The 27,376-nt window shown below is 41.5% G+C and overlaps 1 protein-coding gene across 4 annotated transcripts in view; it reads left to right on the plus strand.

Annotated features, from left to right (window-relative positions):
- The window catches only part of MET (MET proto-oncogene, receptor tyrosine kinase), a 102,033-nt gene that overhangs the window by 69,301 nt on the left and 5,356 nt on the right, over positions 1-27,376 (plus strand). For all 4 annotated transcript variants that reach the window (XM_054207293.1, XM_054207309.1, XM_054207300.1 and 1 more), the window contains 8 exons: positions 8,151-8,369; positions 15,323-15,469; positions 17,539-17,695; positions 18,502-18,642; positions 21,045-21,275; positions 23,650-23,730; positions 24,251-24,432; positions 26,017-26,126. In XM_054207293.1, the coding sequence (XP_054063268.1) occupies positions 8,151-8,369; positions 15,323-15,469; positions 17,539-17,695; positions 18,502-18,642; positions 21,045-21,275; positions 23,650-23,730; positions 24,251-24,432; positions 26,017-26,126 (1,268 nt within the window). The remainder of the gene's footprint in view (positions 1-8,150; positions 8,370-15,322; positions 15,470-17,538; positions 17,696-18,501; positions 18,643-21,044; positions 21,276-23,649; positions 23,731-24,250; positions 24,433-26,016; positions 26,127-27,376) is intronic.

The raw sequence follows: 27,376 nt of genomic DNA on the forward strand, positions 1-27,376 counted from the left end.
GGGTACCTCTGCATGAACAGGGCGTTAGTCAGGGATCTGAGCCTTCTTTTGTTACCTCAGTTGATAATACACAGTGTCTAAATCTAAATAAGGTGTTCAGATATGACCGTGTGTTCTACTTTAATTTTTATACGGCAAAGTTGTCATTTATTGGCTAGTTGTACTGGAACTGTTTCCTGTAAGCTTTTGCCTACACATTTATCTTGCACCTCCAACATTTTCTCATCCTGTAAGGTCTGTTTAGCCTAACTGAAGCTAAATTGACCTGCACTCTTTATGACATGCTACACTACTGCTCATATCCTCATCTGATTTCTAATGATCATCATACACTATTTCCTGTACTGAATTCTAAGTATTAGACCTAGGTTTGCTCAAAGCATTTTAAATGGTATGTCTGCAAATTTGCAGTCTTTTATAGCTTCAAGGTCATAATATTCTTCATGATCCTAATTTGTATAATATTATGAGTGTCAGGACCTGAATTTCAGCTGGATGTAATCATGACTTGTAATTTAATGGGTTCGGATTTTAATCTGAAAATCAGTGCCCCTGCAATGAAACACGGTGTTCAATGTTATCAAAAAGACACTTTACACATGAGTTGGAAAGCAAAACATTTCAGTGAAATCAACCAAATTCAAAATTTATTAGGTTTTGAGTAATGTGGGCATGATTATTTCTAAGTACAAAAGATTTCCAAAGAAAAGATCATTGCTGAAATCATCTCTTTAGATTTTGCTTTGTGTGGATTTGAGCCGCCTTTCTTTTGAAGTACAGATCATTCACTTGCTTTCTCTCTTCCCCTGTAAGAATATGCAATATTGCTTCTCTTCAGGCCCTGATTCTGCATGCCTTGTTTGTCAAATATTTGGGACTTCCTCAGAATTTGAACAGATTTGAAAGGATCTGAAGCTTTAAAGAACTAAATCCACTGTCCGAAAGTGACTGGCAGCTCCAGGCAATGAACGCTGTGGAGTTTGCTCTCTCCCCCAGACACTGGAGAGCAACCTTCCCTTTGAGCAGTGGTTTGCTGCCATCCTGCCTTTTAACCTGCTGTTGAAAAAAAATATGGACGTAGACAGTCAGAATTATCTCACTTTTTCTTTTCATACCTTGCAGTGTGCGTGATTATTTGCCAACACAGAAGAGGCAGGTCTGACCCTCCTTTTCCATAAGGATATCTGTCCCCTACTACTGCCGATCTCTAAGAATCTGCCACAGTGTAAAAGCAGCTGTACACAAGTTCATTCTCCCTGCACAGAGGGTAGAGTATAACCTCAAACAGATTATAATACAGAGTGTTTTATACTTTTACACTGCCCAGGCAATATGTTTTGCTCTATTGAAATTAAAGGCTTCTGGCACTTGGTGGCTTTCCCTGCCTCTGTGGCAGCCCAGCTCTGCTTGCCATTTGTTCTGCCGCTAGTCTTTACCTCCAGCTTATTTCTCAAGGAAGGATATTAGTTCTTAGGGAGAAGGGGCAGATTTATAAGTGGCAAAACAAGATTGTACTGTGTAACTGAGGAAATTGCTGTCGGAGGATACCTATGGCTGCAGCCTCCCCCATCCTGTGTTGGAGATTCTGGGCCCTATGCATGAGCGATATGCCAAAAAACCAGCTTTCATCCAGTCATTACAAAAATAAACAACAATGAGGAACTATTTCCAGCAGGGATCCAGAGCAGTGCAATGACCAGCTATTCCATAAAGGAGAATACAGGTTGTGGTCCTGAATAGAACAAATCCAGACAAACAGTACAATACAAACCAAAATGATCAAGAAGTCCTATAGCTGAGGTTATATATCTTTTTGCTTCCTTAGTTTGTGAGAGAAGAGCTAACTGAGTCAATTTTTTAATTGCTATTTAAGCCCTCTTTCTTTTCAGTTTTCTCTCACCAGCCTCCTCCAAGAAGCTGCTTTTGTCAGCATTCAGAAACTCTGGCTCTTGGGAAAACCAAAGCCAGCAGTGAAACACATCCCAAAGCATCAAAGGAAAGTACAGCTGGGAGGGACCACAAAGACCTAGCCTGGCCCGCTTCCCTGCGGCAGGAGCAAATGTATGCAGACCATTGCCTGACGGATATTTGTCTAAGCTGTTATTAAAGCTCCTTGTGAAAGAAATTTCACAACCTTGCTTAAACAAGCTTTGGAGAGAGCTGCTCTACCTGCTTACCTGGTGGTTTGGAAAGACTTCTTTCTAATAATTAACCCAAATCCTAGCTGCTAATTAGCTATCTTCTTGCTTAACCCTCAGTGGACACAAACAACAGATTAACAGTCTCTCCTGCTAATTTTACATATTTGCACTACATTATGATTCAGCCTTTCTCTTTTCCAGTTAAAACAAACCAAACAAAACCGCTCCAAATTCTCCCTCTGAGTGTTGTTTCCTAGAGCTCTGCTCGTCCTTTCTACCACCTCCCAGACCCTCTCTCATTTGCCTAAAACTGGTGGTGCCCAATTTAAAAGAGGTCTCACCTTTTCCTGTCAGTTATCTGTCCCCAGACCCTTAATTCACTCCCTCAGGCTTAATTGTGGCCTAGAGCCCTGATGGAGTCGCGGTGTGAGTGGAGGGTCACTTCTGTAAGCAGCAGGAGCCGTTGGGGATGCTCTGCATCCCAAAGCTGGGAGCAGAGCCAGCTGACATGCCCTGGGGCGTTTGCTCTTCTCTGCCACTTTCTTTCCATCCCGGTGGAAGAGACAAGCAGTACAAGAGTAACTTGTAAAAGAGTTTTTCTGGAACAACTCTCCATAAGAAATGCAGTTTCACTGACTGAAAAGTTTTGGGGGCAATATGTCAGCCCCCTATAGAAGAAACATTAAAGTTGAGGCTTTTCAGCTTTCACATTTGAAGTTCAGTATTTCTTCTATAAGGTAAAAATACCTTGCTTCAGCTTTATCATTTTCATTTCATATTTATTTCAATTTTCTTAAAATTATTCAATACTGTGTTCATACTAGTTGTGTTTATATTAGATTCTGGGTTAACATTATCAAAATAATACTTTTTGCCTTCTTCGAATTTGGTATTTCAACGGGTGAAAAAACTGTTCTAGAGTTATTGAACCATATGTTTCAATACTTGCAATGTGTTTCTTTTTCATTTCTATTTCATGAGTTCTTTTGACCATTTGTTCTGACTAGGAACAAAAAGTATGAATTTAGGCAGTGCTGCATAAATTCCCAACAGCTCTAGATAATTCATAAGGATACACAAACCATCTTATTTCTGCTCAGACTCTGTTCCTGTGTGAGGTGTGCAAGGAGGGGGAAGCAGCTCATTCCTTCCTTTCACTTTGCATTGTGCCTGTAAAAAAGCCATGCACAGTTTGGAAGAGTGTTTGATTAGGAGCTTGTTTACATAGTAAGTGGCTTCTAACCTCTGCTATAAGTCGTGCTAGATGATTCTTCTGCTTCTGAAGCACTTGAGGCCAATATATTCTCTTTGAAAGCCTGTACTTTGCATTGATTCCGCAATAGTGAACAAGTGGTCATTCGGGGATCCTTTGCTACAGTATTTTTAATATTCCATCCATTAACTAATTTGGATATATATTCCCACTGTTTAATCTCTTCTAACCATGAATGTCACAAGATATGCAAGGTTGCAAAATTAGGGAGAAGCACCTTTTAATGTATGACCTTCAACAGCTGACCCTGTAGCTATGCAAGATCATCTCTGTCCACAGACTTTTAATTATCTCTTCAGTAAGTAATCTCTTGAATGATCTTTAGGATTTCTTAATTGTGCCCTGCTAGATGCCATTTCCTGCTGTATTACAGGAGAGTTTTAAAATACTCTAAAGTTCCTTCAATGTTTACAAGTCTGTGAACAATCTATACTCATAACACTCATCAAAATGCCTAGAGTTCACCTGCAAGTGTCTACCTTAGATTTATTAAATAATGATAGAAGAAATTCCCTGGAAACTGTGGATGGTGAGCGTGTGATTATTGAAGATGTTCCTGACTACCTATCCGAAGACACTCAGGGTTGGATCCTCTATCTATATTTACTCTGTGCCATAAAGCTGCCACAGAAGCCCAGCAAAGAGTTTCCCTCATGAAGGGGAACCATTGGCCTTTCTTTGTGTGCCGAATCTGCATCTCATGTACATCTCCTGCCAAGGAAAGAGTGCAGCAGGGAGTGGCAGGGAAAAGCCCACCCTGTGAAATCACCAGGGTGCCAGGGATGTGGTGCTAGCAGGTACATTGACCATCCCAAGCCCAGGGAGGAATTTACACTCCCAGTCAGTATTGGTCGTGTTGTGCAAAGGGCTGTCTCTCAGACCCCGAAGCAAGAGAGGTTTTGCTCTGCCTTCTGGTCCAATGATCTGATAGACAAGAAATATCATCTCCCATGCATTCATCCAAGAAGACAACAAGAAAAAAAATGCTGCCGAACCATTAGGACCATTCATTGCACTACCTGAAATGGCAGCAAAAGGCAATAAGTTCTCTGAAAAATCTTCAAGATACCCTGCTTGAGTGTCACTACTCAGTTTCTCAGGCCTACATGGAAAACCCTTCTGAATGGGCTTTCCTCAAGTTAGACCTGAATTCTCATCTCTTTCTATTGAGAAATCATCCTTTGGCAAAGACGGTTGGAGAATCTCCCAGTCTGTCTTTAACCTCATTCATCTTTCATTCCTCACTGGAACTCCAAAATTTTACTTTTCATGAAAGGAAAAATTGGCCGTTTTTTCCCTTCTGACTGCTACAGATCCTGTAAAACACATCCAGCTGCCCCTCTGTTATCTGGGCCAGCTGCTGGGAGACCTCTGGAGCTCAGAGATCCTCCCTCATACTTTTCCTGTTGTTCTATCAGTTGAAAAAAAATTGAATTGGGCACCAAAGTTCAGATTCTGTAGGTCAGGTTTGAATTAATTACCTCAAGGGTCATATTTTACAAATGAAACAAGAATACATACCTTTAAGTGATGAGTCATATGCATTGTGCAATGGATTATTATTCCCTTGGGGTATAGTATTTACTTATGCTTGTGAAATGCTCCATGATTTTTACGTCTTTTCTTCCTTATTGTCTTCAGATACAGATTATAGTCTCAAGAAGAACGTAGGCTTAGCTTTTAAAGTGAATGTACTTTAAAGCCTAATTAAATAAAAGTTAAAGGTGCTGGGTGATAGGCAGTATCTTAATTGAGAAGGCAATAGATTGAATTAGGGTTTTTTTCTTATAGATCCTCAATCCAATATTTCTTGAAAACTAAACCGTCATATTCTTCAATTGCTAAAACCAATTTCAAGGTAGAAATGTCATGTCAAATCATGTACCAATAAGGGCATTGCAAATAAGATTTTTCTTGACCTTACCAATCAGTCACGTTGCATCCCCTCCAAAGAGTATTATTAGATTTTTATCATTTTCTGAAAGCTTCCTCTTCAGAGACCAGCCTGATAAAGTAAAGTATCTGATTCTAATAGATAGCCACAAACAAAGTTATGAATACCACTGCTATTCATTTAAGGGACATCACTACTCTACAGTAGATAAAAAGTCTAATGAATTTACAGTAATCAAATAAATATAATGATTACCTGGGACATATTTGGGTTTATAATTATATATATTTTAGTAATCCTTTTTTAGAATCGACACAATATGATAGATATCTTTACGGATATTCATGTATCATGGAAAAGTATGGCTTGATCATCCATTATACTAATGATGTATCTTACTATTACCATACTGATTCAAATGAATTTCTAGATCCATGTGATATAACAAAGCCTGGGATGTGGTCAACGGTGTATAAAAAGGTATTCAAAAGAGGAAGAACAGTCTAATACCGTAAGCAAATGGAGCAAACATCTGCCTTGTCTTGTGTCCCACAGATTACCTTGTTGTCAGGGGGGATGTACAAATATTTCTGAATTTGTGCTAGGAATCTAAATGGGCTGTTAGTTACACGGGTGCAAGTGCCATTAGCATCACTGAGAGCCGCACCAAGTTATTTAGCTGCGTGCCAAACTGACAGCTCACAGACACATAACCCTTGTAGTAGAGCTCTAAAACTCCAATGCTCAATTTCAGAGCCTGGAAAATGTTTCCCTTGGCAGATTCAAGATTTCCCAATATTATGCACAGAAACATGAATTGCTGTGGTGATAAGAAAAACTGCTGATTTGTAGATAGATAATTGAATCCTACTTTTCAAGCTAATGTGGGTATAGAACTGATATAGGTTGAACGGTTATGTCACTCATTTGAAACAGCAAAATTACATTGCATTAATTTAGCATATTAGAGACAAATGTAAACTAATTTCACAGCTCCTTCAGGCAGCATTTTATAACGAGAATGAAAAAAAACAGAAAAAAATACATTTTTTGGCCTTCTCTAGATGCGCAAAGGTAGTCAACAGCACAGGTCTTCAACAGTTAGTTTTCTAGGGAAATTTGTTGTAGAACAAATGTAAGATTTATGGTGACTAGGAACTAAGCCCCATTCTTACCAGGGCACATGTCAGCCACTCTATTTATATCTTAAAAAAAAAATAGTGTAATTGCTCTCAGGGCACAGTGGACAGGGAACTACTTACAGAAGGTTTATACAGTTGGAAGAGAAATGCTTCTATGGAGCTGAAGCAACTCTGTTTGTGCCAGAAGTCCTTCAACCATATCCGCGGTAGGCAGCATGAAAGGGAGGCACAGAGAAGGGAGAACACCATGCAGTCGCAAACAAGCCACTCTGTGATTTGCGTGATGCTGCCCAGCACCCACCGTGCCTCCCATCGATGCTTGTGGATGTGCTGTTGATGTTATAATCAAATCAGTCGTGTAGAAACCTACAGAGTCAAGAGAGAGAAGCTGACCCTTCTAGAGCACCGTTAATCTAATTGAAGCTGTTGTCTAAATCAGATCAGATGAATCCCACTCTAGATGACCTGTTTCCTTCTGTTGCCTGTAAAGGCAGTTTAGACAGCTAACTCCACTGCAGGTGTCTGGATGCAGGCTGGATAAATCCCATCTGCAAGGATTCACAATATCCCTGCAAACAGACTAAACTCAGCTTCAGATCAGGCTGCCTGCAAACCTCTGCTGCCCTTGCTTGCAACCCAGCAATCCTTTCAGGAAGGACCTGGGTCTGTCGTGTCTGTCCCATGAGTCCTGTGTCAAGGCAGTATGGGGTAGGGGGAAGAACCCTGGCCAGACATTTCACATGCACAAAGCATGCCCTGGCAGGTCTTCTGAATTGTGGGGTGCACCAGCAGCTTTTCCCCAGAAAGCACCTCTAGAGCAGGCCTTCACGAGGAGTAACAGCAGAGTGAGGGGCAAGCGTTGGCTTCGTGCCTGTTGTCAGGTGGCTCCTGCGCAGCAGTGAGGGGTAAGCATCTCATCCCCACTGATCCAAGGGGCATGAGATACAGCACGTCCCACAGCCAACACTCCTAGGAGGGACTAACATTACACCAGTGTACTTAAACACCGAATACCACGTGTCTGGGGCCTTACACGTACATTTTTTGAAAGAATATACACTTTGCTGAGCTTCCATGGACCAGAATCCCATGGTGGTTTCGGCTTTAAAGCAATTTTTCGCAGCATCCACAGTGTCTTTCTGGAAACAAGGCGGCTTAGCTATGCTCTGGGTAGACAGTGCTTTACTTTGGTTTTCCACTATTTCAGTCAGATTCATTGGCCCTATTTTTGCCTTTTTCTCTGGTCCCTTGCTATTGCTTTGGTAGTGTGAAAGGAAGAGAAATCCTTGTGGCAGTCACTCTGATATAGGCCGGGTAAGCTGAGTTATGGCTGCTTTGTGTCCAGCTCAGTGCATCAGGATAGCCTTCTGATGGTCCTTGGCTTTGGAAATCATTTTCCATTAATTATCTGCAAAATATTTACTTTAAAAGTGCTGTGAACAATCAGGCCAGGAAGCTTGTTTACTTGAACATTTCCTCAACAAGAGTGCAAACACCATTGACATGAAGTTTTTATACTTTTCTCCCAGCTCTAAATAAACGCTGTGTAGCACTGATCAGGATTTTGCTTTGGTTAAAGAAGAACAAGACCTCTGGTGTTTATTTTTTCAATATATGTGTATTGTTAAAGAACAGTTACGTTCATCAGTGACTTCCTATGCACGTACTTACTCAATTACCTCTTTCTTTCTTTCTTACAGGCGTGTAGCCACCGCTCTAGCTCAGAGATAATCTGCTGTACAACTCCTTCACTGAAAGCCTTCAATCTCCAACCACCCTTTGTAACCAAAGTGTTCTTTATTTTTGATGGTGTCAGCTCTTTGTACTTTGATTTTGATTATGTAAATAATCCTGTATTTAAGCATTTTGAAAAGCCAGTGTTCATCTCAAGAGGCAACCAAAACATTCTGGAAATTAAGGTAAGAAATGTTGAAATACGAATACATTTTTCAATGTTTTGCAAGTGCACATCAGCAGTGTAGTGTGGAACAGACATTTTGATGAAATAAAGGAAGCCCTAAGGAAGCACAGGCAGAGAGAGACGGAGAGCAGTGCGTTCAGTACCGCGTTCTTCCGAGCCCCCAGCTGTCACACCTAAAAGATGCAGAGCTGTAACCAAAGATATACCAGAGTGGTTGTTGTTGGCATCAGGTGGGGTAGGAGAGGGGCTTTCCTTGTCCTCATTGTAGGACCACACTGCGTCAGCTTCTGATTGCAATGAGCTGCGTCACCGGTTCAGGTTTAAATGCAGCCAGCAGCCCAGAACCTGAAGCGTGTGGTCTGCGCGCGAGTGCCAGCTCTTACTGTCACAGGGTTTTGTGCCCTTCCTCACAAAAGACATGGAGTTGCCTTTACAAAGTGGCCTAGCAGCTTTGGCTCTCTAGAGCGGAGGGAAGCTCTGGCCTGTGCACAAAGTCACTCGTGAGAATCAGTCACCACTGTAGCCTAAATATTTACGGATCCATGAAAAATGCAAAGTTGATGCTGAGAGCCCGTTAAAGGAGCACTGAGAATGGTCTACACAGCACTGAGAAACATCTCTTAGGAATGTGGGGCCCTCGCAGGCACAGGCTGCTCTTTACTAGAGTGCTGTAGAGAAAGTTAATTCAATTTTGTGAGAGTCCGATTTCCTGAAATCTAGTGCTTTTCTGAGTTAGAGCATCAAATAGGAACAGTATAAATTAGAAACAGTATTTATAATTTATAATGGATGTTTATGAGAATGTATTATTATGTACATGAAATTTATATAGAATATCTATAATTTATATACAATATAATGTATTAAAATGCTTTACAGAAGAGATTCAGCCTTAATGCTGGTGTCATCTCTTTTTGTAGCTGCTCCATAGTTGTGTACGCCCAAACTCTTTTCCGCTATGACAAACATGAAATCTTGAAGCCCTGAGGTCCTTGACTCCAAGATGATGGTCCAGTGGGCCAGCTCCTAAGCTGCAGGAAAGCAAAGGGGATTTACCTCAGAGCCTCAGCCATGCTGAGTTCAGTGTCAAACTCTCTTAATATTGATCTGTCTCCACAAAGCGTGTTGGGAAAATTCCAAAGAATAATCAATCTGATTTTTTTATTTTTTTGTTTTGTTTTTCTACTTGGAACTTGTGGCCGTACAATCACCCCTTCCTGAATGCAGAGCAGTTCTGTTCAGTTATGGAGAAACGCTAGAAAGAGTTCTGGTGTGCGGGTCAATGGAGAGCTGGGAATATATAGCTGCTGCATGGCTCAGTGCCTCTGTGCAGTGACAGCAGTGTTTTCCAGTATTTTCCAGGTCATGCATATCAACCAATTGGAAAGAAGACTAATTTGAGAAGAATCATAGAATAACTTAGATTGGAAGGAGCCTCTGGAGGTCTTTGTAATCTAAACCCCTTGCTCAAAACGGGGCTAAGTTAAAAATTAGGTCAGGTTGCCTATGGCCTTGTCTAGATGAGTTTTAAAGATCTCCAAGAATGGAGATTTGACAGCTTTAAAAACCCAGCTTCACTAGCCTTGGATTGTGCATCCTGTGCTTCAGCTCTCTTCCTAGTTCAGTGGCTCTCTGCTGTACTTCATCCAGTTTCTCAGTATCTCTCTTGTTCTGTGGGGTTCAAAATTGGACACAGTTCTCCAGATGTGGTCTCACAAGTGCCTCACAAGGTCCTCACAAGAGGAAAACAATCACCTTCAATCTAATGGCTTTGCTGCTGCTAAAGTATGTGGTGAGCTTTCATCACAACAGTGGCACACTGCTGCCTCGTTTCACCTTGTGGTCCATGAGGACCACAAGTCCTTTTCTGTAGAGTGTCTTTCTACCCTGCGGTCCCTATCCTGTCCTGGTGCATGGGGTCATTCCACCTGAGGTGCAGGACTTTGTATCCATCTTTGTTGAATTTATGAGGTTCCTGCTGGCCTACTCCTCCAGCTTGCCACAGTCACTCTGAGCAGTGATCCTGTCCTCCAGTATTTCAGTCATTTTCCTAAATTTGATCTCATCTGAAAGCACAAGGACAGTGTATCCTGTCCCTTTGTCCAGGTTGCTGATAAAGATTTTAAGCAGCATTGGTCCCAGTATCAGCCATTGAGGAATGCCACTTGTTAGACTTCTAACCTTTGAGCTGATGGCCAGTCAGTTTTTCACCCACTTTACGGTCCATCCGTCCAGTCCGTATCATCCCAATTTGTTTTCAATGCTAGGAGAGACTGTGTCAAGGTAAACGTCCAGTGCTCGCCCTTCATCTACAGAACCAGTCATCTCCTCATAGAAGGCCATCAGGCTGCTTAGGCAAAATCCACTCTAGGAACCTATGCTGGCTTTTCCCAGTTGCGTTCTTGTCCTTCCTCTGCCTGGAAAAATATCCATGAGGACTTGCTCCATAATATTCCCAGGGACTGAGGTTAAAAATTAGGTGTTTTTTAACATTCTTCTTTCTTTTACTCTTGAACCTTTTATTCTTCCTTAAGGACAAGCCCCTAGTGCTCTTTATTGCTGGGAAGAAGCCATTCAGATGAGAAAGGCTGGCTGAGGACTGTCCCACTGACAACTGACCAGTGTCACAATTTTGTAGCATTGATGTCACCTGTAGTCATGGCACCGGAGGCAGATACCTACCTAAGCCTAATGTCCTGATTATTTCCTGGCAACCAGCTGGAGAAGAACATTAGTGAAAGCTGGTCTCCTAGAACAAAGCATGAACAAGCACCAATTTAACATCTTCCTCTAAATAACATTAGTTATAGTGGGATGCTTCTATCAAAACAGTGAGGCGACTTTCAGAAATTATAGTCGAGAGCCAAAAGATCATTACAAGCCATATTGGCAACACTTCTCCCTCGTCCCATACCCGCATTCAAAAATACACACAAGTTTACATGCCTCATGATCATATTTTGTGCAGTAATTAAGCAAGCTCAGCATGAAATTAAATGGCAGCTTGCTTCAGTGAACAGTCTGTTCTACCAAACCAAAGTTCTTTTATCTTTTTCTTAATTAGTTTCAGAGGGGCGGAGGGAGCTTTATCACAAGTTTTTCAGTCAAACTAATCTAGTGTGACATATTTGGCTTTCATCAAATGACAGTAGGTACCGATTGAAAGGTTCTGTTTGGTTTCCCCTGATGACCATAAGATGTTTTTGTAAGAAAATGTTACACACAAGAAAACTTTAAGTCTTCTAAAACACAGTCAGGGCACTGTGTGCCACTGAATGCCAGCCCTTCTTGTCTTCAGTGCTAGCCCTTTTGTCTTCCACGCTCCTGAGCCTCTCAGGGCCCCACATCATCACTGTCTTCCTCTGCCAAGTATGTGGCTCTTTGAAGTCTCTCAGTGCCCACCATGCCCCAGTCAGAGGGGTCATGGCAGAGTGGCTTGAGGCACTTCTCTGCTTCAACACCGTGAAGACACCACTTCAGAAGTGCTCCCTTCTGCCGCCAACATGGGAAGCTCTCAGGGCAAGAGAAATTCTGGTGTTTCTCTGTAAGACCTGAGTCTGCTGAAGAGGACAGAGTCTACTTGCTGCCTCCCATAAGAGCCACTGACCCAGACCTGCAAGCTGGCCTGTTGACAGCCCAGTGTGTCCTAGCTGTGAAAAAAAAAAAAAACCCAAACAAGTAAATAAGGAAAGAAACAGCTTCTTACCTCAGTCTGCCCAGAGGTCTTGAGTTGTGCTTGTGCACCAAGCTGGTGCGGGGTCTCTGTGCGTGCTTCCAGAGGAGGCCTAGGAATGGGCCACTGGATGACTAGGGTGTATGTATAAATACAAATCTTCCACTAGAGGAAGAAGTAGCGCAATTGTCATTTCATGTTACACATCGCATCTGAGATCTTGGCTCTCCTCTGGCACATCTGCCCTAAAATTAAGAGTAGGACAAGGCTTACTAAATTGCCTACTCTATTCCTAAACCAGAACAACACATTCTTTATGAGACAATCTTAAGGAACTCTTCTTGTCTATTTATAGGTCACTCTATTTTCAATCTTCTTCCACAATGTATAGAAAATTATGTTTCAATGTCTGATCCAAGAGAGTGCAGTATGGAAACCTGGGTAGTTGTGAGCAAGCTGAAGTGGAAGCTCTACAGCTGCAGAAACTCCCAGTCCTTCCCAAGTCAGCCCACTCTGCTTAGGAACTTCAAAAATTCTGCTGACACCAATCTCAAAATCCATGCCTTGGTTTGTGGTCCTTCCACTGCTTTAGACTTTCACCCATATTGTTCCCATCTCTCTAAAGTCGTGTGGTAGTTGGTCTATCAGATTGGTTTGCAACAGCCACTCAGTCCAGTAACTAGCTTCTGCAACTTGCATGCAAAGCCATTGCTCAGCAAAAAGGGGGTAATACACATTTTAAAATAGAAAATATTGTTTCCTGGTTCTCAGAGAAGTCGGTTTCCTCCTTTTCTTAAAATCATAGGCAAATCCTGTGGTCCTTAGAAGAGAAAAAACACTGCTGAAAGAGTTTTGAAACTCTTAATATATTGAGATATTATACCCAATACACTTGAAACCATAATATAATAAAGGTAGTATAATGGTAATGGTTATAAGTAAAAACTAGTATATTTGTTGTAACTGGCTAAGGACCACCTTAGGAAACGTCAATATGATTTTTTTTGCCTTGGGTAAGTATGAGTTTTGGTGGAGAAAAAATTCTAAGTTTTGGTGTAGAAGAAACAGAGAGGCCACTCACGTACACTCTCCAGAATAGTACATTTATCCTAGAGATGGAAGACCCACAGTCAAGTCTTTTGAGTTACGTCATTCAAAGGAAAAGATTTGAACATGGATGGCTCACAATCTGCAGCAAGCTTCCACACTAATAAGCAATAAACTTTGATATTTATTTAATTAACACCAAACAGAATGGCTCCAAGTAGACAGAAGATAGAGTGCTAAATGGACTTTTTTGGCCAGCAATTAAAAACCATTCACCTTGGGTGTGGCTTTGCCAGTCAAAGGAGGACGTTGGACTGGCTCTCCTATATTTTTATTAATATTTTCCTGGGGCTCAGTTTGATTCTGCAGCAGACCCAAGACATATTCCAAAGTAAGATATTTTTGACCCTCATAATGGGATTCTTCTTGTCTTTCCAGTATACGAGGCCTTATAGCAGTGTCAGCCATGACGCCTTCCTCCCTTCTTGTGAGAAACTCCCGGATCCAGACCACATGAATAGCCTGTATTAGTGTTACTCCCCACTGCTCCCCTTCTACTCCCCTTAATATGCCTGTTCTTTCATCTTAAGCTGAGCCGTACACAGGGTGGGGCAGCTTTTTAAATATTGATGGACTCCTGAGCACAAAAGATCCTGAACTTGGCCTTTGGACACTACTATGACAATACCAGAAGGAATAAGCATAAAATCATAGAATCATAGAATCATAGGGTTGGAAGGGACCTCTGGAGATCACCTAGTCCAACCCCCCTGCCAGACCAGGGTCACCTACAGCAGGTTGCACAGGAATGCGTCCAGGCGGGTTTTGAATGTCTCCAGAGTTGGAGACTCCACCACCTCTCTGGGCAGCCTGTGCCAGTGCTCTGCCACCCTCAAAGGAAAGAAGTTCTTCCTCATGTTGAGATGGAACTTCCTATGTTCAAGTTTGTGCCCATTATCTCTTGTTCTGTCCCCGGGCACCACTGAAAACAGCCTGTCCCCATCCTCCTGGCACCCACCCTTTAAGTATTTATAAGTGTTGATAAGATCCCCCCTCAGCCGTCTTTTTTCCAGACTGAAGACACCCAAATCCTTCAGCCTTTCTTCATAAGAGAGGTGTTCCAGTCCCCTAATCATCTTGGTAGCTCTCTGCTGCACCCTCTCCAGCAGTTCCTTGTCCTTCTTGAACCGGGGGAGCCCAGAACTGGACACAGCACTCCAGATGCGGCCTCACCAAGGCAGAGGAGAGGGGGAGGATGACCTCCCTCGACCTGCTGGCCACACTCTTCTTGATGCACCCCAGGATGCCATTGGCCTTCTTGGCCACAAGGGCACATTGCTGGCTCATGGCCATCCTGGTGTCCACCAGGACTCCCAGGTCTCTTTCCACTGAGCTGCTCTCCAGCAGGTCAGCCCCCAACCTGTACTGGTGCATGGGGTTATTCCTCCCCAGGTGCAGCACCCTACACTTGCCTTTATTGAATTTCATAAGGTTCCTCTTTGCCCAGCTCTCCAGCCTGTCCAGGTCTCTCTGTATGGCGGCACAGCCTTCCAGTGTGTCATCCATCCCTCCCAGCTTTGTGTCATCAGCGAACTTGCTGAGGGTGCACTCTATCCCCTTAAATAATATTTTATCCAAGTCTGGGATGCGAAAGCAGGTTTTCTGAGTAGGGAGTGTGCTTTTCATGCTGTCATTTTTACCAGGGTTTGTTCCTCTTTGGTCTGTGGAATGTGATTTTAACAGATTTGTGCATTTTTATGAATATAATTAATTAGTTCTTTTTGAAAGCTTCACTCCTGCTATCACAACCACTTGCAAAACAAAATGTTTGAGATGCCTTTACTTTGTGGATAATATAATGCCAGTTTTGTATAAACAACAGGGTCACATAATGCTTCCTTTCTTGTGCAAATTATGCAAAAATCTGAACAGGACCAACAGAATTTATCCCTCGGACATTTACATTTTTAGAAGTCTGTATGGGCTGTATGAGTATTAGTGACAGCAGATTTTATCTGTAAACTTTATCATCCCCCTCTGGCCTGTCTGTCAAACTCCCATTTACATGAAGAAACCTGATACGTGCATATTGACAGGGCAATGTAAATTTGCATTAGTCTTTTAGTTCACAATTGTTTTTCCATTTAAAAAATTCTAATGTAATGAAAGGACTTCTCCTTAACTTTTATGAGATGGTTATGTAATATGAAATTGATTTTTTTTTTTCCAAGGGAAATTATATTGATTCAGAAGCTGTTAAAGGAGAGGTGCTAAAAGTTGGAAATAAAAGCTGCGAAAACCTCCTCCTGCAGTCGGAATCAATTCTGTGTACGGTTCCCAGCGATCTCCTGAAATCCAACAGCGAGCTAAATATAGAGGTGAGGCAACTACACCACACATGAGATATTAATACCATTTTTATTATTATTCCCAATGTCACTATTGAGCATATAAACTTTAAATTTAAGCCTAAGCCTTTGTTTACAGAGATCTCTCTATCCCTGTTTGTTTGGGATGGAAATTCAAATAATATCGACTCTTTTAAAAGAATTATTATCAGCATCGTTGTTATTACCTGTTTGTACAGAGGCTTTATGGAGCTTTAGGCACAAAGCAGGACCTTGGCTAAGCACAGAAATAAAATCATAGTTATTAATCCAAGCACAAGAGGAAACACATGGGGAAGAATGGGAAGCTGTGATGGAGTAGGTTTACTTCGGCGTTCACAAGTCCTTTTTTCAGCAAAAAATTCTGCTGCAGTCAAGAGGATCAGGTCCTTTCTGAAAGAATTTTTTTGTCAGCTTTTTGTAATTTCATTTCACTTCTTTTTGTAAGATGCAGACACTTAGGACAAATGTTTGAGTTCTAAAATTATTGTTCTAAAGGTGGTCTCACTAGAGTCATTCAAAGCCCTACTGCAAATTTAAATTGTAGAAAGTTTTGACCTACTGATTCATAGAATAAGGCAGAAATCTTTCAGCATCTTTGTATTTTTTAAAAAAACATAAAAAAGGAAAATCACAGTGGAAGGGGATTACCCTTAAACTATGAAATTTGATGATCATGGACGCTGATTCACTGAAAACAGTGGAAACTTTGCCAGTCATGTAAATATGACTACGATCAAACACTATGTAAGCTCTTTGGAGCAGAGACCCTCTATTTTTAGTGTGTCTTTATGGCATTCATCTCAATAGGATCCTGGGCCGTGAACGGTATTCCTATGTGCTACCGCAGTCTAAGTAAATAGTAATAACTAATGTGCTTTACTAATACAGTAAATATTAATTTAGTTTAATATTAATTTACTTTGAAAACTGCAAATTAAATTTCTTGGATGTATCAGGCAAACTGTAAAATTACACGCAGCTCTTCTTTTTGGCAAATCTGTTTCCCAGTCCAGTAAATGCCTAGTTTCATAGAATACTTGTGCATATGTTGCATTCTGTACCTGTTCATATTTTTACATATGCAACCAGGACTGGCACTACATTTAGTCAGCTCTACTATGGGATATTTCCTTAACCTCTAAGAAACAGATATGCATGACATATATTTCCTACGTAGAAAAGAACACAACATAAAGGGGTTAAATAAGGTTTCTGCTTGTTTACTGGCAAGGAGCCTCAGAAATTGCAGTCTGCCCAGCGAAGAAGAAAATTTGCTCTTTTGACGGGCAAATCCATCATTACAGTACCCAGAGGAATGAATTCCAGGGGAGGAAGAGAAAAGATGGCCAAATGCATTCCAACTGACTGAGCTAGTGCTGTGTGACCTAAACCAGTTTTTTCCTTGTTAGCTGCTTGGTGTTTGGTTGTTGATTTTTGGGATTGTGTTTTTGTTTTGTTTTGTTTCTTTAAACTGTTGACAAGCTAGAAGCTGGCAAGGGACAGGCTCACGTGACCTTGGGAACTAAAAAGCAGGCACACTGTCAACAGAGAGTTTGATGTTACACCATATTTACACCAGAAGGTCGCATATTTACACCAGAAGGTCACATATTAAAGACATTTGGGCTAGTTTTTTTAACATAGGTCTCAGCCCATATATCCATAGGCCTATACATTTCCCTGCACCATTTGAGTAAAGGCATAAATTTAGCATTTTGAATAAACATCTGGTAGCAGTGTGACCCTGTTATCCAGAGTGCGTGTGTGAGTGCGTGCCATGTGTATGGTGTAGCACATACATAGCTGTGTCACTACCAGAGCTCTTGAAGGCATGTAATGCATCATAAAAATGGAGATCTGCTTTCGCATACACCAATATATATATATATATAATAAATTTCTCCATTCCCAGTATCTTATCGCAGTACAGCATCAAGATTTAAATCAATCGAGACTTAATACATAGGGGACATATCAGCTCATACTTTAGCACTAATAATCTACTTCTTTCTTGTCTTTTGAAATCATGCTTTTTTTTTTCTTTTTTTTTTTTTCAGTGGAAGCAAGAAGTTTTGTCAACAGTTATCGGAAAAGTGCTAATCCGGCAAGATCAGAATTTCACTGGGCTAATTGCTGGAGTTGTTTCAACATCAGTTTTAATTTTGATCTTTTTGGGTTTTTTCCTCTGGAGAAGGAAGAAGAAACAAATTAAAGGTCCATCATAGTCAATTCCATCAAATGATTCCATAATTGTACCTTACATTTTAAAAACTGACATCAGTTTATGCTTTGCTTAACTGCCATGCAATGTCCTGTTATAACCTGTCAGCAGACGTTTCACAACCAAGTCCAATGTTTACTTGCATTTCAGCCCTTGGCTCTTGCCTGAGCTGGGTGAAGGGCCACACTATGCCTGAAGGAGAATGATTTCGGAGAAACTCTGAGCTATTAAGAAAAATTAGAAACTTCTCTTCCCCAATCAGCCTTGGAATAGGGGATGAGTAAATGACATGCATGGAATCACGAGTACTTCAGCTTCATACAGTTGCCTTGCAGTCCTCCAGGCTGTGCCTAGGTTGTGCAAGACAGAGCGCTGCAGTGTTCTGGTTCACCCAAATCAAGAACTTGGTCAGAGTGTGCCTCCTCTCTGGCCGCCGTGTCTGGTTTCCTTCCAGTGGGAACCACTGCACTACGCAAGGGGGAAGGAAGAGGGGAGCTAGTATATAAGCAGGTCTTGTTCTGACACGGTATCACAGTCAGATCATGAAGCTGGCCTCAGAGGCTTCAAAGCTTTCTTGGAACTTCCACTGTGTCCAAGAGCAGCACTTTAACACAAGTTACAGCAATTCTTGTGCTGTTCAAGTAGCTGAAGCTCAGGTTCGGCGCATGTCTGCCTCAGCAACAACCTGACCCTATTCACGGCAGAGCAGAACATCTTAACCTTAAATAAATAGCTAAATGAATGCTGGCACGCAGTAAACATGAGGGTTTTCCAATATTTCTTTCTCCTCCCGCTTCAGATCTGGGAAGCGACCTAGTGCGCTATGACGGCAGAGTGCACACTCCCCACCTGGACAGGCTGGTGAGCGCGAGGAGTGTAAGTCCAACGACAGAAATGGTTTCAAGCGAATCTGTAGACTACAGATCAACTTTTCTAGAAGGTACGCCTCTATTATGAATCTATACGGATGATACCATTTTATACTTCTTGCTTTTCATGTCTTCAGATTATAGCTGGTTTGACCAATATCTTAATTTCACTTTTCCATCTGGTTTGTCTGTGTCCCCATTGTTCAGGACTTCCATGTGTTCACAGGTTTGATATTTGAATTGAGATTCTCAGACGCTTCCCAAGATTAATATGCAAATGATTTTTATTTTCACTCAGGTTGGAGGAGTATATAAAACACTATTAGTAAAAAATCACTGAAAGTATACTCCACAATTAACTAGGAGTTGGTGGTTATCGTGATTTTGAGTTATCATGGGGTTCATCACACCATGCGCAAATCCACTCTGAAAAACTGATTTCAAGGATAGCTTCAAGTGGCTGTAGGTTTAGTATGTCTCAGTGACTTCATGCAGTCATTATAAAGCTCTGTCAGCCCAATATGCAACACGAAGTTTTGTAAACTGATATTCTTTGGTCTGTTCATGCATTTCCTGTAAAATGGTGTGTTGTACGATGCAGAAATGTTCATTTTTAAAATTACACTAAGGGGACATGAAAACTGACAGATCGAGTGGAGGTCCGTGCGTGCTGGGATGCCAGGCTCAGAAAACACCCTGTTCACTTTCAGGGCTGTGGGCAGGAGGGAAGAATAACCCTACGCTGAATACATTTTTGTGCCTTATAACACCATTCTCCAGAAGAGCACTCTGCTGCACTTATCATACCACTTTTGGCTGAACATGTCCTTTAAGACATGTGTAACCCATGTTCTGTGATTACCATTGAAGAGTCTTTAAGTATTAGGAGTTACCATATTATGATATTTGAGGTATCACTGGTATTTTTTAGTCTTGGTGTAGACATAGTCTTGTGCTATTTCAGATGCTGCCATATACAACTCAATAGAAATCACTCCAAATCCTTATTCTACCTTAGTAATCCCCAATTGCAGAGCTGTTGGAGGGCCAGACCCGTTCCCAGCTTCCTTAATGATTCTTTAATTGCTGCCACCAGCTCTCGCAGGAAGTTTCTTGATTGAAAGATTCCCAAAGGAAAAGGAAAGCCTGTGCCAGTGGTTAGAAGGGAAAGTGGTACACGAGACAAAACTGTGCAAAGATCCTTGGTGGAAGGTAAATCTGTAGTGGTCCTGGGGCCACTGTGCACTGGCAAAGCACAGCAGAGAGCGCACCAAAGGAGGAGGTGTGTTCTCTTAATGTTCCTGTAGGAATGTTCGATTACCGCCAAAGAACAAAATGACAGGAGCAGTAGAAAACATGCAGGTTTACATATAGCAGCTGTAAAAATTATTTTGCAACCATGGCTAGAGTATTTTACTGTGATTATTAGATAGATATTTGCCCTTGTTAACACAAACGTGGCTTTGTAAATGGAAGAGTTAGTATTTTTGCTTCTAGATAGAGCAGCACTGAGTTTTTCTTGGCACATAGAGTGATAACAGCACTGTATGAAAACTTCCCAGGTTTTATACATGAACATATAAAGCATGTCTGTGCAACACCTTTTACTCTTTGTGATAAAATACCTGATAATTTCTTTTGTTAAATTTATTCCCTTTTTTTTTTTTTAACCTTGGGCTAAATTCTGCTCATTCATTCCGCTCGAATCATTCTAGACTGAAATTGGTGTAAATGAAACTAAATGCCTTGATTCTATTACATCAAATACTAGAAAATATTCTTTTAAACAACAGCAATTTAAAATACCTGAACAACATGCTGTTGACAAAAATAATTTTCTCAAATCATGGCTTGACTGAACCATTTTAATTTCTGCTATTTTAAATCAGCTGGCTCATGTTATTTTCATGAGTAGCACCAACTGTATTATCTTCAGCAGTTACAGGATATGAATCACCTCTAGGCATTTCCCTGGTTGAATATTTACCATTGGATAAATATAGCTAGTCACCAGCAGTTTGGAAACCTTCATGAAATGTAAAGTTCCCTACCAAATTAGAACATGACAATAATAAAAGGTTGCATGTTTTTAATTGTTCACTACTTCCTCCTTCCATATCACTGTCGTTTTTCCATTTTACTCTTGTTACTCCCAATTACTAGAAATGCTATAACCTACGCTTGGCAAGATATGACAAGGCTTCATTCCATCCACTCAGAAAAGTGGAAGTTTTGCCATTTCCTTTCATAAAAGTAGAGCTGATACGAGCATAAATTTTTAGTGATACAGTTTTCCTGGAGTTTGGCAGATTAGCAATGCATATTTTCATTTTCCCCTTGTGACCAAAACTTCTGCAAAGCCAAGCCACTTCCAAACTGATAAATTCAAACCCTTGCTCACCAATGAAAGCAAACTCTTCATTTTCCAAGGTGGAGTCTGAAAGGATTATAACAGTTTTTGTTCATCTTGCAGATCAGTTTCCAAGTATGTCTCAGAATGGATCGTGCAGACCTGCCCAGTATCCTCACTCCGACCTCTCCCCAATTCTGTCCAGTGGAGACTCAGATTTAGCCAGTCCACTTCTCCAAACTAATGTCCACATAGACATCAGTGCCTTAAACCCTGACCTGGTCAAAGAAGTGCAGCATGTGGTTATTGGTGCTGACAGCCTGATTGTGCACTTCAGTGAAGTAATAGGAAGAGGTGGGTACTGCGATTCTTACCTTCACATTGCTGTTCTTTTTGCGCAGCCATTCATTACAAACCACTCTGAATAAGGTGTCTACATGGAGGCTTTTCAAGCTCATTGCCTCTTACAGCACTGCTATCCCATGCACCAAATCAAGGGGAGAACTAAGGAGCTCTCCTTTGAAGTCGGATGAAGGGTTGTGCATTCGATCAGTTGGAGAAGATACCAGAGGGAGGAAGGAGTCTGCCAATTAATGGGACTCCTTTGAACTCCAAGACTTGCTGGTTCCCCCTTAGCTGCCTCACTCTCACCCTTTTCCAGGCTACAGAAAAGCTCAGCCAGGGCTTCTAATCTGTGAGGCTGCAGTGCTGCAGAATATTGCTCGAGCCTGAGGCATATGCCCAAACAACAGAGGATGCTGAGGTGGGGGCACCGGAGACCTTAAACTCGGAGCCTGAGAGCTGGCAGAATCCTGCGTGACACAGAAAATTCCTGCAGTCACTACTGGGTTCAGTAAAAGTCCCCATGGGCCAAGTGAAACACTCACACCCCTTTTGCCTCCGCAAGTTTCCCCCAGCTCTGAGGAATTTGCTGTTTGTTTCCTCCTGCCAATGGCTCTCCGTTCCCCAGCATTCCTCTCTCATCCCAGCTGCAGTAATGAGTAGCTCCTGATTCACTTCCCCTTATTTTTGTCCCTCATACAGCAAATCCCTTATTTTTCTGAATTTCTCCCATCACTCCTATTCCTCTACATCTCCATAAGCAGGTTCCCTCCTTCTTTCATAGCCCAAGCCAGTATTTCTGTTAGTGGCATTTATTAAACTCTCTACTATCGATTACCTATTAGTAACCCAAGCAGAAACTGGCTTTTCAGTTCTTCTGCAGATCATGCAGGAGAGGTCTCTTTTTGAGTATCAGAATACTGATAAAAATTTGGCTTTAAATGATGTTCCTAATGCCTCTTCTGCAGGAAAATAGTCACAAATCAAACAGTCAGTGTGTTTCCCTTCCGTGTATTGCACTTCATCATCCCCAAAGCAAGGGTGGGCCTTTTTCTCTTCTTTCTTGTTTCAGAAAAGGCCAAGTAATTTCCCATTTTTTAAATGTTGAAAAATACCGGGAATGACACCGATATAATTAACCATTTTTTAATTTTCTCCTTCATAACTAGAAATAGGCCAAACCCAAAAATATTTCAGACACACCCAATCCAAGCTTTAGGATTTGTGCCGAGGCTCCAAAAAATCTGTGGTCTGGTGGGATTTTAGTTGCTTTTATAAAACAAACTTTGTATTAATTTTACCCCCAGCCAAAATCAAAGCCAACTGGGCTCTGACCAGTGCTTATGACTGGAACCTAGTAGAATTAATCAGATAGTATTGCTCCCTGAAGAACTCACACTTGACAAAAAAAATATTTTGCTTTCTAACTGCAAATATTATTTTAAAAGTGCCCAGTAAATAGTACATCTGTGAAGGAAAGGCATCATTACATGTACATCATTTGATCTGGATAAATTAACGCACATGCCTGGAGCTCAAAGTCCTCTGTGTGTCCCAAACAGGTTGAGTTGACTTCTCATAGTAGGTTTCCCCACTCTGCAGACTACCCCATTTGCTTGACAGAAAAACACAGCATCAGGAAGGATTTCCGTGTCCCTGGCAGTTTATTTCACTGCTTCGACCATTAGCAAGAAGACAAATTTCGCTCGTCATGTTTTAGTGATATTTTGCACTAGGAACTAGGCCGTAGCAGAGACCACAGACTGCCGCCTAGGGATGTGGTCAGTCTGTGATTGGTAGAGTGACTCCCAAACCTTTCATGGCCAACATAACACTCAGCATTTTCCATGGAATAGCAAGACCTGAGAGACTAAGCCCACAGTGACCCTCCTTATGCAACTTTCCACTGAAGAGGCATCAAAGCTGTACAATCCAGTGAACCATTCAGCATGGGCTTGCAGATCACTGAGAACCACCGATCCAGTGGTCACGTCAGCTCCTTCTACCTGCTCTCTTGTGCCTTCCAGTGCCCTCCTTTGACATATATCAAACAGGAGAGCATGGTGGGAATGGGCTGAGATGGGTTTTGTGTGCACAGTCATTACAAGAACGTGAAGCAGTTGTGGCGCCAGCCTTGTCTTTAGTTATACTCTCCATCTAGGTCAAGAAATATCAATTATGCTGCAAATAGAGTTTTCATTTTATGTAATGATGGTTTTATGTAATGGTGGTTTTATGTGTTAGTTATGAAGTTTACATTACAAGTGTTGGGAATTGGACAGAAACAGAGTGTGATCACTTTCTTAAAGCATAATTGCTACCCAGTGGAAAATACCAGAAAGCTAATTTTACTTATTAAAGCTAATCTTGCTCTTTTTTCACACAGGACATTTTGGGTGTGTGTACCATGGGACACTGCTGGATAATGATGGCAGGAAAATTCATTGCGCTGTGAAGTCACTGAATAGTGAGTTACATGTTTAATAGTGAGAAATTACCATAATTCCAAAGATTACCTAGGTGAACTAATTAATTACAGTGAAGTGTGCTTTCACAAGATTTTTAGTTGCAGCTGGATCGGATTTATCTCTGGAGCAATTCCAAAAATGAGGGAAGGGCAATGTCATTTTTTATTCTACTGACTACTGAATATTTGGGTTTGGAAGTTAAATTGCTAGAGAGCAGGCAAAGCTGCTGGAAAAACAGGAAGAGACTATAACATTTATTAAAGGCTTTACTCAGGTGTTGTTATTCAATTCTAAATAATTCATAATAAGAAAATGAGAAACGGAATGAAAATCACCAACAAGCTGTATTTGGTCATTGTAAGAAAACCGATGCACATAACCTAGTTGTAATGAGAGAGGTAGGGAGCACGTTTGTCGCTTTTCATTATCACTTTGTTATGCAATGACATGCTGTACAGAAATGAACTGTAGTTTGTTTGGGTTTTTTCAATTAATTCATTTTATTACTGCATTTCTCAGGGATTACAGACCTGGAAGAAGTAGCTCAGTTTCTGAAAGAAGGAATAATCATGAAAGATTTCACTCATCCCAATGTTCTGTCACTGCTGGGAATCTGTTTGCCCAACGAAGGATCCCCCTTAGTCGTTCTTCCATACATGAAACACGGAGATCTTCGAAACTTCATTAGGAATGAGACTCATGTAAGTACATGGCGAGGTCTACCAAACGGTAATGCAAGTCTAGCCACGCCCTGCTCCAACACCACAGGTTATAAGCTCTGATAATTACGTTACATCTATAACTTGCCGCTGTTACTACACCTTAACCTTTAGCGCTTGCCTAGGCTGGCACTGAGCCCGACCACAGCGCTGCCACTCCTGCCCTTCCCCCTCAAATTCCTCTCCAGGATGTTTCCCAGAAATTATCAGCAATAAGTATTTCTCATTTCCCATCCATAAGCCTCTTTATAAACAAATGTGTTTATGAGATGTAAGTCAAGGGGCCCAACCATCTGCTGGTCTAAACTGGCATATCTCTGTTGACTTCGGCACAGCTGTGCCAGTCATCACCATCTGCTCCTCCAGCTCCTAGGTAAGGGATCCTCATGTCCAGCTAGAGACGCAGTCCCATTGTTAACCAATATTTTTTCTTCTTATGTTAAGAGACAAAACCAGCAATTGTTATACAAACTATGAGTACGCTCTTACCAGAGATTTTCCCTGTTTTCACTGAAAGACCGCAGATTTCTCAAACATGCCTCACTGCTTTCTCTCAAGTATGAGACCACAGGTCTCGCCTCGGGTAGTATAAGCCCACTTTATACTGTAGTATTTCACCCATTTCCCACTGCTAGGACAATATAAAGCGACTTCTAAGCTAATGGGATTTCACCCCTGCCTCTATGGCAATCAACAATTGCCAGTAAAATCTATTTAAAAAAAAGCACCTTGACAAATTGTTGCGGGAGTTAAGCTTTCTGAGGTAGGGATCTCTTCCCTTTTTAGCTTGTTTTATTCTACATGCACCAGGGACCTTGTTTATGAATAGTGCCATAGTCCTTCCTGAAATAAGTAGAACAATGCCACAGTTGGAACAGGATTGTTCCACAGGAGAATATGATATCGAGCAATGTCAACAACACAAAAATCTGCGGGACCTTACTATTACATAACAAGTCATGCTGTTGGGTAAAAGAATTACAGGTTATCATTATTTCTGTATTTAACATTTACAATAAGGTCTAACCCGTGCACTGCAGACCAGCAGAAAGAGTTACCAATCTTTGTAGAAAATCTTCCTCTGGTAACTGCTAAGGTCTCATTTGCCTTTTCCATGGCACCTTACTGATGACAGCTTGTGCTTATTTTGCCCCAGATAGGACTCTCTCCTTTCTTGGTCATTTCCTGCTGATGAGCTCCAAGTTCATAGTTAGCACTTTCTACGGAGTTACATGCTATTACTCTCAGTTCATAAATGTGAATTTTGTGTATCAGCTGCGATGGTGAGGTTTCAGCACACTGTTCCACGTCCCAGCCCAGGTCATGCTGCTTATGCTGCAAACTCCACTCTTCTGGAGTCTGTCAGTTTTTTGATTTCTTAACGCGCGTTTCCTCCCTGGAGGTAAGAACTTGACTTAAACTTATGCCAGTTCTACTACAAGCACCAGCCTGTCTTGATCATTCTGGTGGCGAGATAGGTGTGTCAAAAACTGAGAGTCACAGCAAAAAACAGTCTGCTCCTTGGGCTTCTGCATTCATTGTATCACAAATGTTTGTTTTTTACAGAACCCAACAGTAAAAGATTTAATTGGATTTGGCCTTCAGGTCGCAAAAGGGATGAAATACCTTGCAAGCAAAAAGTTTGTCCATAGAGACTTGGCAGCAAGAAACTGTATGTAAGTACAAACGTCACATTCCAGCCACGTTATCACACTCTTCTGTGTAAGACAGTGAAATGAGATAAGTTAAAGTTTCCAGGATTTTGCTATTTTAGTCAAAATAGGGTGTTTTTTTCATTGTTCCATAATTATACTGGTGTTTGTCTTGCATACTGATGAGCTGCTGTTCAGCTTGCTAAGGGCTCACTTCTTACATATAAGCTTTTTTTGAGTGTGGGAAATATGAAAAGCTGAGGTGAAAGTGTAGTCTCTCAAAATCATTGGTTAGAGAGTATAAAAGGCATCTCCTAAGGGAAGTTAAACTGCCGTTGTCTCAACTTGCTGTGCTTCCACCCAGCCTCTTCAAAATCAGCACGTCTCTGCTGCCGCACCTAGCAGGAGGGAGAGGAACCCAGGGGAACTTTGTGAGAAAAACAGGAACACAAAGAAACACCAGTGAGGCCTCTTAACAGTAATCTTTCATTATATGAGTATGAGCTTACTTTGGCTCAATTGCGCACACAAATTAACATTAAAAAAATCAGAGCATGGAAAGAATCTTACTAGTGTCTGAGTAGCCAGACAGTTCAGTTTTACACAGAGACTAACTGATATGGGAGTTGCTGATACTATTATGCTGATTCATCACCTATGTTGTGAATTAATGAGGTACAGGATTAAACGTTAGAGTTTATTTTTAGCATGTCATAAACTGGAACTCTGGCTGCAAAAATGTTATTCACCTGTGACTTCTTGTTCTTTTTCAAAGGGTGCACACTCCTGCAGCTGAACAGCCTCTGAAAAAGAACATTTTCTTGCAGCTGCTGTTTTTTAAGGGGGGGGAAAAGCCACAATCAACATGATTTTCAGGCTTCCTAAGAAAGAAGGAATTGGGTTACTGGATAGAAATTCTGGTTCATCTCATCAAAGTCCAAATAGTGGCAACAAGACATTCCCCTGGCCTACTGTCTCCTCCGTAGGTGAGGAGGGAACAGGTATTGGGATGTCTCACATTGCCAGACAAAAGGCTGCTTTTGTACTTCTGTATGGCTCAGCACTTCAGAGCCTGGAGAGCCACTGCCACCTGAGAGGATGTAGGGTTGAAGAGCCACATTGCCCAGTGGCCATGTGCAATCCAGCACTCAGAAGCACAGCCCTTGCCACAATGGTGATGCCCATTAGAAAGGAAGCCAGGATGCAAATACAGTCCCCATGGACTCTTGACTCTATTCCAGCATCCTGGAAGAGGTGCGGGAATCTGCTGTGGC

This window comes from Rissa tridactyla, chromosome 1 (assembly GCF_028500815.1).
Source record: "Rissa tridactyla isolate bRisTri1 chromosome 1, bRisTri1.patW.cur.20221130, whole genome shotgun sequence".
NCBI classification, from domain to species: domain Eukaryota; kingdom Metazoa; phylum Chordata; class Aves; order Charadriiformes; family Laridae; genus Rissa; species Rissa tridactyla.